The sequence below is a fragment of the Lampetra fluviatilis genome, chromosome 59 (assembly GCF_964198595.1).
Source record: "Lampetra fluviatilis chromosome 59, kcLamFluv1.1, whole genome shotgun sequence".
In the NCBI taxonomy this organism is placed as follows: Eukaryota; Metazoa; Chordata; class Hyperoartia; order Petromyzontiformes; family Petromyzontidae; genus Lampetra; species Lampetra fluviatilis.
In genome coordinates, this window is record NC_136333.1 from 6654396 (window position 1) to 6672432 (window position 18037).

Consider the following 18037-nt stretch of genomic DNA (forward strand, 5'->3'; position numbering starts at 1 on the left):
GCAACGCAAGCTTGAAAATCAGGAGAAAGACACACTAAAATTAAATAACATAGTAAAATATCGAAATATAATGTAATGCAACACAGAGAGTCAGTCAACACACATGTATCTGTACTAGGTCATCGTGGTTATGAAGATTACAGAGATGCACGTGGCGTATTCTCTGGAATACAAAGCAAACGTCTTTTTCTGCAAATTACTCGAAGGGGATCATGCAAAGCAATCATTGCCCCCTACTGGCAGACTAACGCCCCAGGTCACACTTGCAAATGTGTGTGTGTTGAACTTAGATTTGAAGCTTTCGTGACTGCAAGGATTCATACTCTTAGGTTTTTTCGGTAAAGTCACGTAGGTAAAAAATGAATTAAAATTAATAAAATAAAAATAAAAAATCACGATGTTTCGGAGGCAACACAAGCTTCCGTCTTCAGGTGGAACCGTCACAGCACGATTGCTGTATCAAGTAAATACTACGATTGCTGTATCAAGTAGCACTTGATACAGCTATCGTGCTGTGACGGTTCCACCTGAAGACGGAAGCTTGTGTTGCCTCCGAAACGTCGTGATTTTTTATTTTACTTTTATTAATTTAAATTTTTACCTACGTGACTTTACCGAAAAAAACCTAAGAGTATGTGTTGAACTTCTTTCGCGCCGTACGTAGCCGACCGTGCAAATTGAGCTCTCAGCCGGTGAAACAAAATAAACGTGAACCTTAAAAACCTTCTTGCCGACCCGTCCACACCGGACGTTTGTTGTAAAAGAGCTTCGCGGCTCATCGGATTCCTCCGGTCTAAATAAACATTCTGATAAACGCATTATATCGTCAAACAACTCCCATGGCTAACAACAGCACGGGGTGGTTTTCGTCCAGCGGTGGATCAACAAATCGCTGCAAATGTGCGTTGCGTGACCTGACCATGCTTTGTCCCCCACCCCCATCTTTCTGTCTTCCTGACACAGGCCTCGGTCTCACGCTGGATGTGGCAGGAGCCACATTCATGGCGGCTGGCAGCTCGGCACCGGAGATGGTCACCGCATTCCTAGGTCTGCCACTGACACGGACACGCACTTAGTGGGACGCGCACTTAGGGGGAGAGACGCGTTACCCACTGGGATTTTTTTGATGTACGGTGCTTTTTCCGGAAGACTTTGCTGTCTTTTCTTGGATTTCTGTTTGCACTTAGTCACATATTCACTTGAAGATGTTTTTTGTAAAAAAAAAAATTGCGGTTGCACCCGATTCAAGAGCCGAATGGCACACAGGGCTATACCTAATCAATGAAAACTGAAAACTGAAACGCACACAAATAACCCCATCCAATATAGCCTCGACATACTGTTGGGGCTACGCAAAGGGTCGTGCGTCTGCCGCGTGGGTTATCACGGCGTGCCCGTGCGTTTCCTTTCCACCTTCGCGCAGGTGTGTTCGTGACCAAGGGAGACATCGGAGTCAGTACGATCGTGGGCTCGGCCGTCTACAACCTGCTGGGAATTTGCGCGATCTGCTGCCTGCTGTCGCCGTCGGTACGTAAGCGCGGGGCAAACCCTGCTCCGTACGCCGCCGGTAGGCGCGACCTCCCAAAAAGAAAGCACAGGGAAGGAAAGGAAGGGCTTAGTCCCTTTTGCACGCACCTTTACATCAGCCGCAGCTGGTTTGCACAACAAGGGCTCATTCCTAGCGGCGTGCTTCAGCCGCACCGAACCTCACAACAATGGTTTTCAGGGCCTACCTTGGCTCCTCCCATCCTTAACCAGTATATATAGAGACACGGTTTTCCTGTAATTTCTCTCACTTGATAGGGCTATCGTGCTGTGACTGTTCCACCTGAAGACGGAGGCTTGTGTTGCTTCCGAAACGTCGTGATTTTTATTTTATTTTGATTTTACTTTTATTAATTTAAATTTTTTTACCTACGTGACTTTACCGGAAAAAAACCTAACAATATGAATCCTTGCAGTCACGAAAGCTTCAAACCTAGAAAGGAAAGGAAAGATTTGCGAGCGCGCACGAACGCACAGCAACGCGTCCCAACGCGCCGATTTGCCCTCGAGAGCGGGTAACCCCATTCACAAAGACACGACGCTACGCCACGCGCGACGCAATGAAGGCGACATCCCACCGCGGGGGCGACGAGGCCTACGACGCGAGGGGGATGAATCGGCCTCGTCGTTGGGAGGGGGACTGGCTGATTAATCGGCGAGCGCGTCAAGGCGAAGCCTTTTAGCGCTGGTTTTTTTTTTGGGGGGGGTGGTTTCCACGTCGCGGTGGCGAGATGGTAACTACCTCGCCTGATGTACAGGAGGAGGTCGTGATTGATACAGAGGTGTGTTTTAACGATAACAAAATTGCACCGTCTGCTTCGCAGTGGACATTCAAGACCCCTATGGGACCTTTTAGGCAGTATCCAAAATGATGAAAAATAAGAAGAAGTTCTTACCCTTTCTGGCAATAAAACAGGAGGTGTTAAGGTGCTTACTCTTTGTTTTTTTCGGTAAAGTCACGTAGGTAAAAGATTTAATAAAATAAATGAAAACAACTAAATTAAATCACGACGTTTTGGGTGCAACACAAGCGTCCTTCTTCAGGTGGGGACAACGTAGCGAAAGCACAACCGCTTAAGTGTGTCTAAGAGATGGCTGTGAAGAGGAATTATATAATCGCGGGGGATGGAGGGAGGGGGGCAATTATAGAGGTGTTAATGTGTTCAAACACCAAATAAATACATTTTGCAAGGCATAAAGTCTGCATTAACCACACGTACTTGTGTCAAAACATGCAAACAATCATTCTCTGTTAATAAATGCGTTGTCTTTGAAACAAAAGAAGAATCAGAACAGCCATAGCTCGGTTCGAGCAGTTATATCAATGGGTCCATTTTGCCAGTCTAATACCTGCAAATTACCCAACTGGGATCAGACATCACAACCGTCGCCACCCCCTCTTGCGATATCTTGACAGGATCCTCCTGATAACGAGTCAAGAGACTCAGCGAGACTTTCCTGGGTAAACAACTACGAGGAGGGGTGGAGGAGAAGGTGAGGCAGGAGAAGATATTGTGCCTACCGTGCATGTAAATATGGAGATCGGGCGATTTAAATTTCGATTTAAAGCTTTCGTGACTGCAGGGATTCATCTTCTTGGATCTGCTGCCTGCTGTCGCCGTTGGTACGTTAGCGCGGGGCCCCCCTGCTCCGTACACCGCCGGTAGGCGCGGAGACCTCCCAAAAAGAAAGCACAGGGAAGGAAAGGAAAGAGTTGCGAGGCATTAAGTCTGCTCGACAGACCGGCTCTCCACCTGAGGACGGCTGCTTGCGTTGTGGCCGAAACGTCTTGAGAATGATGTTTTATTTTTATTATTTTATTATTTCCATTCTACGTGACTTTACCGAAAGAACCAAGAAGATCTGGCGATTTGTTTCGAGTTTCTACGAGTCAAATAGGCCCTAAATGCGGTGTCTGCGTCTGTAACAGCCCAGTGAACGTGCAAACGTTGGGCAAACGTTGCACGCTGGCAAGGTGTAGGGTCAAGCATGATATTGCCCTCTGCACTGGCTACCTAATGCTGCCTCGGCAGAATGGTCAATGCGCTTGCAGTCCAGAGGTCGCCGGTTCAATCTCGCAGCGCAGCAATTGACACAATTTCACAAATGTCATAAATGCCCCCCTGCAGTATGACCCGTCACACTGCCGTTAGTTGATCGGCAGGTCGCGTTTGATCAGCGACGGATTTAATCGGGGCGCGGGGGGGGGGCGATAGGGGCAAATGTGAAATCGTGACTTAAAGCTTTCGCCACTGCAGGGATTCAAATATTTTGGGTCTTTCGGTAAAGTCACGTAGATGGGTTCAAATTAATAAAACGAAAACAAACCAAACACGACGACGTTTCGATCACAACACAAGCAATCTGTTTTCCTCCTGATGACGATGGTTTGTGTTGTGATCGAAACGTCGTCGTTTTTTGTTTATTTAATTTTTTATTAATTTGAACCAATCGACGTGACTTTACCGAAAAACCCAAAGAATAGGGGCAAATGTGTTGTTTGTGAATATCGGGCCTTGTTTAACAAAAAAAAAACCTTGACATTTTGGGGGCGGTTAGGTTTGTAGATAAGCCTCTGCGTGTCGAGTGGGCGTTTGCTACATCTTCAAAGACGCATGGAAGGGTGGGCCAAAGCACCCCCTGTGGTGGAGGCCCTTTTGCCAGCAGCGGTCACTCGAGCAGGTGACGTCACGGCTGCACCTTCGACGTTTATGCTGCCATTGAGTTAAGAGGAGTTTCTACTGGATATGTCTCTATCCGGCTGGCCGTAATAAGACGCTCGCTTGCCTTGGCTGCATCCCCCGGTCAAACGGGCAACATCGGCACGTTCTTTAAAAAATTAACCCGTAAAAACAAAGTTTTTCACTATAAATCCTTTATATGCGTGGCGGCTAGAGTCCTCTCGTCCTCTGGCTTGAGATGGCTGCCACCTATGGGTCAGATGACTGCCTGCCACCATTAAGCAATTGGTAATTAAATATACTAATTTTTTCTAAAAAGTGTAACATTTTGGAAAAAATTTTTCACGAAAATACATTGTCACGCACAACGAGTCTGTGTGCAAAAATGTCAGCTCGATTGGATCACGGGAAGTGGGTTAAAAAAACGACCGAAAGATTTGCACGGTCGTAAGCACGCAAGCAAGCAAGCGAGTGAACTTAATATAAAGGATTTAAAAATGTTTAACCTCCAAGCCCGGCCACGTTGGCCAAACGTTATCCCGACAGTCCATGGGTGACCGCCCACTCCAGCTCTTGCACAACAGGTCCGCCCAGGATGCACGCGCGGTGTCATCCCGTGGAACACATCGCCACCGCTTTGAGTAGTAACAAAAAAAATCTCTGCCATTTCTGCTTCCAATTAAATTTGGGGTACGATTTAAAAAAAAAAAGTTATTTGCCGCTGACATACGAGGCCCTTCGACGGCCTCGCACCGTTGTAACATTCAGCAAACTGACACGCCTCGAATTGCCCCGTATGAAATGTGAATGACCATTGCTGCTGTTGTTATTATTTCCCAATGACTGGTTTGGGTGTCGCGGGTTCAAGGCCTCGCCTCTCTCACACTGGCCCCTGCTGCGAGACTCCCTGGCATATGCTGTGAGCGTGGCCGTGCTCATTGGCTGCATACACGATGGGAAGGTGCACTGGTAAGTCGTGCCCGTACACACCGCACAAACAAAGATCCCCCGTATAGCCTTAACAGACTGTAGGGGCAAGTGCTGTTAGCGAGCACCTACGAAGGCCGGAACGGTACACGAGGGGGTGGGTGGCCAGCTCCACGCCCGGCCTCCTTTGTTTCCCCAGTGGCAATGTTTACACACCGCACCAGGTACTCATTTGAGGCTGAGTCGACCTAGGGGAGGCCCGGGACCGGTTCAGATAATCGTCACTGATGTTGGCCGTGAGCGGGAATCGAACCCGGGTCGCCGGGTTCATAGCGCAGCGCGCTAACCGCTACACTACCGCACACACACACACATACCACGCAATAGGGCTTAACGATTAATCGATTTCAAATGGAAATCGCAATTTGAAACAATGCGATGAGCAAATCGCAAAGGCTGCGATTTTTTGCGATTTGAAAAGTCCTATTAATTTATTATTTTATTATTTATTATTATAATGCGTGAAGAATTACTGGATGTGCATTACGGGGGCAAATTTGATTCACATTCCGCGCTGTGAAGACAGCCTGTCGGGACAACGGGGCGTGATACACGTTATAACGGGACTCGTTTCACGTTATAACGGGACTCGTTTCACGTTATAATGGGGCGTGATCCACGTTATAACGGGACTCGTTTTACGTTATAATGGGGCGTGGTCCTTGTTATAACGGGTGTGATCCACGTTATAATGGGACTCGTTTCACGTTATAATCGGACTCGTTTCACGTTATAACGGGACTCGTTTTACGTTCTAATGGGGCGTGGTCCTCGTTATAATGGAGTGTGATCCACGTTATAATGGGACTCGTTTCACGTCATAATGTGACTCGTTTCGCGTTACAATGGGACTCGTTTCACGTTACAATGGAACTCGTTTCACGTTATAATGGGGCGTGGTCCCGCGTTAAAACAACGGGCACATTCCGCATTGTGCGAACGTTGTCCCCGAATAGAAGAACCGCGTCATAGCGACAACACAACGAGCGAGTTCTTATCGTACAGTACTTCTATGCTCCCGCACTGACCAGTGTGGTGATGTATGGGCAAATAACCCCCACGATCGATACGGCGTAGGGAGCCCCTCATCCAGCAGTGGATTTACAAAAGGGCTGTACATGTACATTTGTGCCGAACCACTATCTACACAAGGGGTGGGGAACCTTTTTCTAACTTAATTTGGAGCTTTCGTGACTGCAGGAATAATTTTTTTGGTTATGTTATCCGACTCTCTGTTGTATTACATTACATTTCTAAGTATACTAGATTTGTGTTTCTATTTAATTTATACCTGATGATGAATGCTTGTGTTGCAATCGAAACGTCGTATGCTAGTATTTAATTTAATTTATTATTTTATCTTTATACGTGACTTTACCGAAAGAACCAAAGAATAACCTTTTTTCTGCCAAGGGCCATTTGGATATTTATGTGACGTCATTCGCGGGCCATACAAAATTCTCAACTTAAAAATGAGCCTATTATATTTGGTCAAACATTTAATTAACTCGCCCCTAATGCGATGGCTGGAACTGCTTCTCTTTAGCGAGGCGTGTGATGTGAGCTGGTATTGATGATGTTGCTGCTACTTGCAACTGCTTTTCCAGGTTTGCTCCGAGATTTATTGAATTTCGAGTCCCGCCTGCGGTTGCCTTGGCAGGGCCAGACCCAAATGATTTCACGGGCCTTGTACGGCCCGCGGGCCGGACGTTCCCCACCCCTGATCTACACTGCAGTCATTGATGATGGTCACGCACTTAGACATTATCCTTGCCTAGCCCCTGCTTAGCTTCGGAGATCGGACGCACCATGCGGCGCGGGTGTTACAGGCCACGGGAGGTCAGCCTCGTGTCGGTCATCGCTGCCTTCGCCAACCCGCGCTGACCGGCGTGGTGAAGTACGTTCAAATTTTCTTGGTTCTTTCGGTAAAGTCACGTAGAAGGGAAGTAATAAAATAAAAAAAATAAAACATAATAAAATAAAATAATTCTCACGACGTTTCGGCCACAACGCAAGCAGCCGTCTTAACCTGAAGACGGCTGCTTCAGGTGAAGACGGCTGCTTGCGTTGTGGCCGAAACGTCGTGAGAATTATTTTATTATGTTTTATTTTTGTTATTTTATTACTTCCCTTCTACGTGACTTTACCGAAAGAACCAAGAAGATGAATCCCTGCAGTCACGAAAGCTTTACGTTCAAATTGACCCCCTTTCGGCCAGCGACACTGTGGGTCGGGGAGGCGCTCACCCAGCAGTGGATTTTGACACCGGGCCCGCTCGTGCACGAGTGCGGGGGGCTTAAAAAAAAAAATTGGGCTGCGGCGAGATTCGTTTTTAATCTATCATAGCAAAGATAGCGAAGTAATTACTGGGGTGGGGGGAGGGGTGTCCTTTTGAGTTATTTTTCTCATTCCGCGAGCTGCGGCCACGTAAGAAGACAGATAGCTCTGCTGCCATTTAGTCCATTGACTCAGTTAATTAAACCCGGACGCCGCCGCCGCCAAAAAAAGAATCTCGCACCGCGCATTGTACGAGTCTACGGAATGAAAGGAGAGGGGCGAGGAGGAGGGGGGGGTGATGCGTTCTCTCCCCCCTCCCCCCAGCTCTCTTCTTTCCATCCCCCTTGCACGGCCAGGTGTGAGCAGAATTGGTAATGATCGTGGCCCCGTTTAGTGTCACCGTGCTATTGATTCGCATCCTCCCCCCCCGGCCCCCACCACCACCTCTCGGAGACTAAAGACGACTCACCGGTAACTTCAAAGGGGGGGGGGGGGGAGGCAACGTTTTTTAGCGAAATTTGACGGGTTTTTCGTGCAGAATTAGACCTTTGAAATGCAAAATATGTAGCCTCTAAGCAGGCGACGTGGTTTTTGTGTTGGCTCGTATTGCAATAAAATAATCCGGAGCTGAGACGATTGGTCGATCAAATGACCGTATCGAATTAAAGATTTATTTTTTTGTTAAAGATTTATTTTTATCGAATTAAAGATCACTCGGTTTATGTTCTTGTTGCGTGGTCGATTACCGGAGCCCCTTTGAAAATGACGGCCAATCTCTCAGAATCCGATGCCCAACTGTCGCCTTTGTGGACGTACCGGTCCCTGCCATAGGAATGTGGCAGGGACCGTCGCCTCCATAAGATGATCAGGAGGACCCCATTGGAACCTCATTTGCCAGTAGAAAATATGATAATTGTTTTTTTACCCTTTAATCTGGCAACAAAACTGACACCTTTTTTACTGGCAAATGAGGTTCCAATGGTGTAAATGCTTACCCCGAGCTCTCATACTCTGATGGTGCATTGTCTTTGAGTTGTGCGCCTTTTGGCGTCATCTGGTCCAACACCATGTGAGACTAGGCTCGAAGGAAAGCTGTCTCAGGTGTGGACCAATCAACTTCAAGGACAGTGCATACATTATCAGAGTTGTGTTTTTTGTTTGCATTATGACTGCAGGTATTGTGGTCTATGCAAACAGAGGGACCCTTTAACATTTTTTTTTACTCTTATCTTGAAAATGATCAAAATTCAACACCATTAAGGTTGCCCACGTGGCTCATGGGTCGGAGCATCGCCGAGGTCCTGGCTCACGATTTCCGGCTTCAGTCGCCCTGTGGGAGCGTCGGGCTGAACGATTAATCGATTTCACATCGATTTCAAATCGATTGATCGATTTCAAATCGATTGATCGATTTTAAATCGATTGGTCAATTTCAAATCGATTGATCGATTTCAAATCGATTACTCGCAATTTGAAACAATGCGATTAGCAAATCGCAAAGGCTGCGATTTTTTTGCGATTTGAAAAGTCTGATTGCTTTCTTATTGGAATTAGTTTATTTTGTATTATTATAACTTTATTTATTTAACTTAACAATTGTTCTATGTTTGATTGTTCTATTTCAATTAAAACATTTTAATAAATACATGTTTGGAAGCAATTCATATCTTTAAGTTCTCATCCTTGCATTAGAATATTTAGAGCAGTTCATATTTTGATGGTATCATGCGGTAATGCTCCATCACATGTGTTAAATCTATTACACAGTGAATATTGAACTGAAACGTGACCATAAAAAAAATTAATCGCAAATAAAATCGCAACCGCAATATCTGTCAGAAAAATCGCAATTAGATATTTTCCCCATATCGTTCAGTGCCTAGTGGAGTGGAGGTGGTGGTCTCAGGCTGGTCAAAAATGACCGCACCAATTTTTTTTTTTAATGAAATATTAAATCAGTTTTCCGATCTCTCTGGTCAGAATTCACCTCGGATAATGCCGAAAATAATACATTTGTTGGTGTTGCCTGTGATGCGGTGAACGCTTCTCTGCAGCGGTGTACATGATCAAGAGCAGTCACTAGTGTGTGTGTGCGCGCATCAACATTCACCCCAGAATCTTTATTGAAACCGGAGGAATCCGATGAGTGCTAGATTTGAAGCTTTCGTGACTGCAAGGATTCATATTCCTAGGTTTTTTCGGTAAAGTCACGTAGGTAAAACATTAAAATTAATAAAAGTAAAATAAAATAAAAATCACGACGTTTCGGAGGCAACACAAGCTTCCGTCTTCAGGTGGAACGTCGTGATTTTTATTTTATTTTACTTTTATTAATTTTAATCTTTTACCTACATGACTTTACCGAAAAAACCTAAGAATATGGATCCGATGAGCTATAAAGTTCTTCTTCACAGATATCCAATAGGGGCGGGTGAGAACCCGTTACCTGACGAGGCCTCAAATGTAGTTCGGTAACGTCTCTTTCTGTGGGCCGTTCTCTGACACGGGATGTTGTTTTTGCTTTGCGAGAGTTTCTTAGTTTCACGATGTGAACGCCGATGATGCAATTACAATAAGATTAAAAAGAATTGTCTATACACGAAAACAAATCTTCAACGTAAATCCCCACTCGTGTGCGTTTCAACGTCACCGTCCAGCGTGAAATCGATCGCAAGTGCCGGCAATGTTTTCGTGCAATTCGCGCAATAGTATGAACTCCTGTTCCTGCGATTACTCCGCTGAGTTAATCTCACACACGCGAGCATTATCTCATCACTCGGTCTCATCACTTTCTCTCATCACTCTCTCTCTCTCGCTCGCATGCCATCGACGAGGGTTTCCAGATGCGATTCGCGGAGAGCCAAAAATGTCCGCGGACGACGAAAAAACTATTTCGTTGTCCTTCCCCCGCACCTCCGATTGTCACGGCTGGCTACGTGCGGTGCGAAAGAAGTTCCAACGTGCATACGGACTTACTGTCGTCACGAACGCCTCGGAGAAACATCATCTCCAGTACATTGGCGGCGGCGGCGGTGGCGGTGACGCGCCACGAGCTCAAACGATTTATATTTATATTCTTAGGTTTTTTCGGTAAAGTCACGTAGGTAAAACATTAGAATTAATAAAAGTAAAATAAAATAAAAATCACGACGTTTCGGAAGCAACACAAGCTTCCGTCTTCAGGTGGAACCGTCACAGCCACGACAGCTGTATCAAGTAAATGAAGCTTGTGTTGCCTCCGAAACGTCGTGATTTTTATTTTATTGTACTTTTATTAATTTTAATGTTTTACCTACGTGACTTTACCGAAAAAACCTAAGAAAATGAATCCTTGCAGTCACGAAAGCTTCAAATCTAGGATTTATATTTACGCGATCTAACTCAACAAACAAACAAAAAAAAACCTCCGACAAAAAATCTTTACCACGGATGACATCGGTCGCGAAAGCCCGCGTGTCAAAACTCAAATATGCTTCTCTCGCACAGGTACGAGGCCCTCTCGCTCGTGTCCGTCTACGCTATCTACGTGGTGGCACTGCACTTCGACGCGCGCCTCCGCCGCGCCTTCACGCGCGTCTGCTTGTGCCTCCGCCCGGTCGGGGGGCAGCGCGGCCACCGCCATCAGCCGGGTCACGACCCCGAGACGCAGCCGCTCGTCGGCGTCGACGCGGCCGGCGAGGAACGCAGCGGCGGCACCTCGCGGCGCTCCTCGACGGGGGTCAACGACTTCCTGCACGGGCGCGCCAGGTCGGACAGCGGCGTCATCCTCAAGGACGGCTCGGACTACTCGCAGTTGACGCTCAGCCTGCACGGTCTCACCTCGCTCGAGGACGAGGGTCAGAGTTCGAACGCCGCCCCCGCTCCCCCGTCGAGTTCGTCCACGAGTCGGGTGTCGTTTTTAAATCCTTTATATTAAGTTCACTTGCTTGCTTGCGCGCTTGCTTGCTTGCGCGCTTACGACCGTGCAAATCTTTCGGTCGTTTTTTTAACCCACTTCCCGTGATCCAATCGAGCTGACATTTTTGCACACAGACTCGTTGTGCGTGACAATGTATTTTCGTGAACATTTTTTTCCAAAATTTTACTCTTTTTAGGAAAAAATAAATTGTATTGAATTACCAATTGCTTAATGGTGGCAGGCAATCATCTGACCCATAGGTGGCAGCCATCTCAAGCCAGAGAACGAGATTACTCTAGCCGCCACGCATATAAAGGATTTATAGTGAAAAACTTTGTTTTCACGGGTAAATTTTTTTCGTGTGGGCACGCGGGCGTAGTGACACGTTCGGTGCCGGCCGTTTGAGATGAGTTGAGTGGGGAGTCGTCACGAGGAGGAGGAGGATGAGGGATTCGTTGTTGTCGGTTCAGAATATATCGATCGACGCAGTGGCCGCGTGGCAGTAGCCGTGCGGGAGCAAACCCGCCGGACGTCTGTGAAAACAAACTGGACTTCTGTGGACCAGGGTGGCGTAGATCCATCGGATTCCTCAAGGATAAATAAATAAATATTCAGATTCTGTTTAAATATCACGATTCCGTTTAAAGCTCGCCTCAAGACGCACTACGTTTCTCTCGCGAACCCGTTGTCATAATTAGCTCCTATAACTTATCAGTTTCCTCTGCCTGGCCGTTGGCCCACGATGTATTTGTTTATTTATTGTTGTGATCTACAACGCAGCGAGTGCCTCGCACAGAGGCGCTACGCGATTGTAATTTATTGCCACAATTATTCTTTCAATCAAGTCGTTTGGTGGTGGAGGGGATAACACCAACAATGCCAGCACAAACACTGCCGCCACGTTTATGTATGTATGTACTAGCGGTAAGTACCCGGGCAACAGACACACACATCGACCTACACACACAGACATCGACTTACACACACACACATATGGACTCACACACGCAGACATCGACTTTAGATACACACACACATGGAGTTACACACACACATGGACTAACACACACGCACATGCACCTACACACACACAAAGAAATGGACTTACACACTCCCATGGAGCCACACACACACATGGACTGACATACACAGACACATCGACTCACACACATGTATGTTTGTTGAACTTCTATTGCACCATACGTGGCCAACCGTGCTAATGGGAAGTGCAGGAGGGATGGTGTGGTGTGGTCATCACCACGGCCGTCCGCCTTTGTCTCCCCTCCCCAATGCTGATGTTTACACACACACAGCACCGGGTACGAATTAAATTCAAGGCTGAGTTGACCTAGCGGAGGTCTGGGACCGTTTCAGATAATCGTAACTGCTATTTGGCTGTGAGCAGAAAATTCAGGTCGACGGGTTCGTAACGCGGTGCGCTAACAGCTCCACCACCACTCCCTCTAAAATGTTATTAATTACATAAAGGGGCGTTTAGATAATTATTTTCCTGCTATGAATTTCCACGTGATGAGCCACTTTGCTGAGCTATCATTTGCGATAGGCAGGTAGCTTTTGAAAAAGAGCTATGTAGCTCAGTGAGCCTTACCTGGTAAAATACAAAGAGTTGATAAGTTTCATCCACTGCACGTGATTAGAACCGAGTTCTAGATTTGAAGCTTTCGTGACTGCAAGGATTCATACTCTTAGTTCTTTCGGTAAAGTCACGTAGGTAAAAAATGAAATTAATAACAATAAAGACAATTTTTTTTATTGTTTTATTTATTTAAAAAACAATTTTTTTTGTTTTATTTATTGTTTTATTTTTTATTAATTTCATTTTTTACCTACGTGACTTTACCGAAAGAACTAAGAGTATAGATCCGAGTTCTCAAGGGCGTGACGCGTTGATGGAGATGTTTTTTGGCTGCAATAACTTTCCAGGCCACTTCGTTGGAGCTATCATTCGTCCATAATCAAGGTTTTTGGGTCAGATCGCGTTATTTATAAATGTGGCGTAACCCTCCACCCGACACGGCCAAACAGTAAACAATGTATTCTTGGTTTTTTCGGTAAAGTCACGTAGAAGGGAAGTAATAAAATAATAATTATTATTTTTATTATTTTATTACTTCCCTTCTACGTGACTTTACCGAAAAAACCAAGAAGATGAATCCCTGCAGTCACGAAAGCTTTAAATCGAAAAGTAAACAATGTGTCACGTTTTTTCAAAGGACAAAATAATTGACTTCTTTACCCCACCGGTGTGCTGAAGAGAGAATCAACAGCATTTTAAAATGTGAGTAGCACGACGTTTCGCTGATAATTACAATCAGCTTCACCGGGCCAAGAATGGTGAAGCTCTCCTGTTGCTTCCGGTCTTAAATAGAACAGCATCAGGGTGACGTCATCATTTAATTTAATTCAATCTGGTGCAGTGATTCGAGGCAAAGAGGGGGAGGGTATTGTAATTATATAGATTGGTAATCATTCAATTGTTATTCATTGGTATTTGTTTCCCTTATAAGGAATTGTAATTGTATTTATTTAATAACACGCTTCCAGGCCGCACTCAGCCTGTAGCTGTCAGAGCGATTTAAATAATTTCCGTTTCTATCAATTTCAATGGATTCTATAATTAGTCTTGGCCAGTAACAATTAGTTTTACACAACGCTTCAACGTTATCAAAATCAATTGAGTGTCCTTGTTGACAAGCACGCTCTGCCACGGCCGACATTCGTGATGGCCAGCTCAATTCTCCCAGAGGTGGGCCTTAGCCGGTAAAAAAAAAAAAAATGTGGGCCCAACACCTTGCGTTTGTACCCCCCAATCCCAACCGCAGAGCCGATGGGTCTGCTGCACGTGCCCCAGGGCGACGGGCGACGCGTGCTCTGGGCGCTGTCGCTGCCTGTGCTGCTGCTGCTGGCGCTGACGGTGCCCGACTGCCGCGCGAGACGAATGCGCCGCTTCTACCCCGTCACCTTCTTTATGGCCGCCGTGTGGATCAGCGCGCTCACCTACCTGCTCGTGTGGATGGTCACGGTGACGGGTGAGTCGGGGTGTCGAACTTTCCTTCGCGCCGTACGTAGCCGACCGTGGCTAATCGGATGTGCCGGGGGGGGGGAGGACAACAGACTAAACACAATAAGTAGTTCTAAAGAATCTTCTTGGTTCTTTCGGTAAAGTCACGTATAATGGAAATAATAAAATAATAAAGATATAACATAATAAAATAATAATGTTTTATTTTTATTATTTTTTTATTTCCATTCTACGTGACTTTACCGAAAGAACCAATAAGATGAATCCCTGCAGTCACGAAAACTTTAAATCGAAATATAGTTATAAAGAAGTGAGTTGTCAATCGAGATGATGATTTAAAAGTTGCACAGCTTCCAGTGGCTTACTCATATCGGAAGGAAGAGCGTTCCAGACGGCCGCAGAAGTGCGGTGACCCTCTTTGTTCGACGGCCAGCCAAAAGCGAGGATGGTCACGGTTACGGGTGAGTCTGAGCTCACCATCGTCGTCACTGATAGTGGTGAGATTATTTACGATCATCGCCGTCATCAGATAGTGATCATCATTGATATAAACATCGATCGGATGTTCCTTGCAGATCACCGATAGCATTGCTTTGAACTCAGACCGATATTTCAAAGAGACGGCGTTTGCCTTTACAGACATCCTTCAATATAAACGGAACGGATACGTTCGTGACAAGTTGTCCATCAAGAGAAACCAATTCCCTAAAATCCAGTTGCCGTATAACGAGGGGGGTTTTGGTCCTACCTGTCAGTTCACCGGCATTGAATTCAAGGGAGCCTGACCCTGCCTATGAGACACTCGCCCCTCCGATTAGCACGGCTGTCTACGTACGGCGCGAAAGAAGTTTGACGTATGCACGTACATGCTCCGTGCCGGCATTTTCTGCTTGCGCTGAATCGGTGCGAGCGAAATTATGCACTCCCATAAAAGGTCGTGTGGCTGATTGCATGCGTGCAAAAAAAGATATTTAAAAAAATGTCATGTGGAGGGACCACTATGGGAAGGAGATGTATTGTCTGCTTATCTGTTTCGTTACCTATTACAATGGCTTGCAGTTTAAAAGCCTACATTCATAATTCAACAGTGGGTGAGCTGAAAAGGCCAAATTGGTGCACATCTCTGAAGGGCATGATTTATAATACCGACGTATCCCTTATTAATATTGGCCGTCCCGTATTGCCGTAAGCTGGCATTGAAATTATAAAAATGCCATTTAACCCTCTCCCTCTTTTTTTTCCCTTCAAATGAATCGTGCAATTATCAGTGTAATGGATCACAGCACAAGCTTCTTGCTGAGTGCTTTCGCACTTTTAATCTGGCATTTTTGCTGCTGCTACTGCTGCTTGCAGGAATTTGTATGACAAAATGACGAGTGTAATTTTTTTTGTTTACACGTTCGCGCTCATTTTAATTCTCCCACGTTTTATCCCGGGGCAATGGCGAGCCGTTGCCTTGGCGAATGGCCCACGGAAGCGGACATCACAGAGCCACTTACGAGATCCCTTTTGCAAGTGGCCTCTGGTTCTAGACACCTCGCGCGCAGTAAGGGGGCGGCACTTGCCGCCTGCCATATGACAGCTCCGTCCGTGTTCGTCGCAGATAAACTGACATTTCGAATGTCAGAGCTGAGACCGAAACTTCGTACGATGGTTTTTGTTTTTATTTGTGCAGTCATCGGTGAACGGGCTGGTGCATTGTTGTGAATTTCAAGTGGGGAAACCAAAAAAAACACATTCCTGCGGAGGGAGCTGGTAGGAACGTTGGGTTGCTCGGTCAATGGCCAGGGTCAACGGCAGCGTGGTGTATTCCGCAAATATTCCCGACTGTGAGGGCGGGCACAAGCCGGCGTGAGTAGTTTAAACATTGAGTTTTATAAGGGCACCACGGGGTGACCAGCCCTTCCCCACCCAGCCCCACCCAGCCCCACCCTCCCCAACCAGCCCCTCCCCACCCTCCCCCTCCCCACCCAGCCCCACTCTCCCCACCCAGCCCCTCCCCACCCTCCCCTCCCCACCCAGCCCCTCCCTCTCCCACCCAGCCCCTCCCCACCCTCCCACCCAGCCCCACCCTCCCCACCCAGCCCCTCCCAGCCATCCCCTCCCCCCCCTGCCCCACCCTCTCCACCCTCCCCACCCTCCCCACCCAGCCCCTCCCTCCCTACCCAACCCCTCCCTGCACAATAGACGGACACAATAATCCCCCTATGGGCTGGTGGAACCAGTGGGTTCCTACCAGTATAAATTGGAATCTACGATTTGGTTGTGTCCGGGTGGAGAAGTGGCACAGTGGGCACTGCTCTATGAACCTGATGAGTGATTCCTAGCCATGGCTAACATCAATGTACGGCGAGCGATACCTTAAACAGTCCTGCGCTACCCCCCCCCCCCCCCCCAAAAAAAAAGGGGGGCTGTAAACGCACGTGAATGAATATCGCTATAAATCAGCGGTTGCCAACTGGCGTCTTCCCTAGCCGCATGCGGCTCTTTAAACCCAGCACACGCGGTTCTATCGAAGGAGCATAACGTAGAAGCGTACAATCACAGTAGTAGCAAAGAATAATGAATGTGTCCCGTGCTGTGCCGAAAACTGTCAATACAGGGACTCCTCCACTTACGAACGTGTTATATTCCAGAGGTCTGTTCGTAAGTCGATTTGTTGTTAGTCCAACTTTACTCCTGCCGATTCCAAACGTGTGGTACGGCGTGTACACTAAACACGGGGAATGGCTTTAAAAGTTGCGTAATGTGTAGATATAGATGCCACTGGTTCTTCACGTTCTGCAGATGTAGATGCCATTGGTTATTCACATTCTACAGATGTATATGCTACTGGTTCTTCACGTTCTGCAGATGTAGATGCCACTGGTTCTTCACGTTCTACAGATGTAGATGCCACTGGTTCTTCACGTTCTGCAGATGTAGATGCCACTGGTTCTTCACGTTCTGCAGATGTAGATGCTACTAGTTCTTCACGTTCTGCAGATGTAGATGCCACTGGTTCTTCACGTTCTGCAGATGTAGATGCCACTGGTTCTTCACGTTCTGCAGATGTAGATGCCACTGGTTCTTCACGTTCTGCAGATGTAGATGCCACTGGTTCTTCACGTTCTGCAGATGTAGATGCCACTGGTTCTTCACGTTCTGCAGATGTAGATGCCACTGGTTCTTCACGTTCTACAGATGTAGATGCCACCACCGCCATCTATCGCACGGCGGTTGAACTTACGACTCTCGGTCCCAACAGGCAACTTGACATACGGACAGGTTTGTTCGCATCTCTGAAAGTTCGTAAGTCGAATGTTTGTAAGTACAGGAGTCCCTGTATAGATGTAGTGACATAGAACGGTCACTACTGTGTCAGCCCGTACGAGGGCTGGGGGCCCCAAGGGGGTGCCTGGGGGGTCACGTGGTGGAGGGACCCGGACCTTCCCAGAGGTGGGGGGGAAGGGAGGCGTGGCCTGGGAAGGGAGGCGTGGCCTGGGCGGAGCCGGCCACGCCAGAGCAGATATAAGCGTGGTGTGAACGCAGAGCGCGGCTGTTGTACTCCGAAGTGAAGACGACATCATCAGTCCTCAAGTCCCGGGTCGTCGTCCTGGGCCAGGC

General features: G+C 47.0%; 1 protein-coding gene across 3 annotated transcripts in view; it reads left to right on the top strand.

Annotated features, from left to right (window-relative positions):
* Positions 1 to 18037, top strand: part of SLC24A5 (solute carrier family 24 member 5) — a 39179-nt gene that overhangs the window by 16537 nt on the left and 4605 nt on the right. For 2 of the 3 annotated variants that reach the window (XM_078880987.1, XM_078880988.1), the window contains exons 4-8: positions 964 to 1047; positions 1424 to 1527; positions 5095 to 5195; positions 10977 to 11326; positions 14232 to 14438. In XM_078880987.1, the coding sequence (XP_078737113.1) occupies positions 964 to 1047; positions 1424 to 1527; positions 5095 to 5195; positions 10977 to 11326; positions 14232 to 14438 (846 nt within the window). The remainder of the gene's footprint in view (positions 1 to 963; positions 1048 to 1423; positions 1528 to 5094; positions 5196 to 10976; positions 11327 to 14231; positions 14439 to 18037) is intronic. The other variant, XM_078880989.1, reaches the window with a different exon arrangement.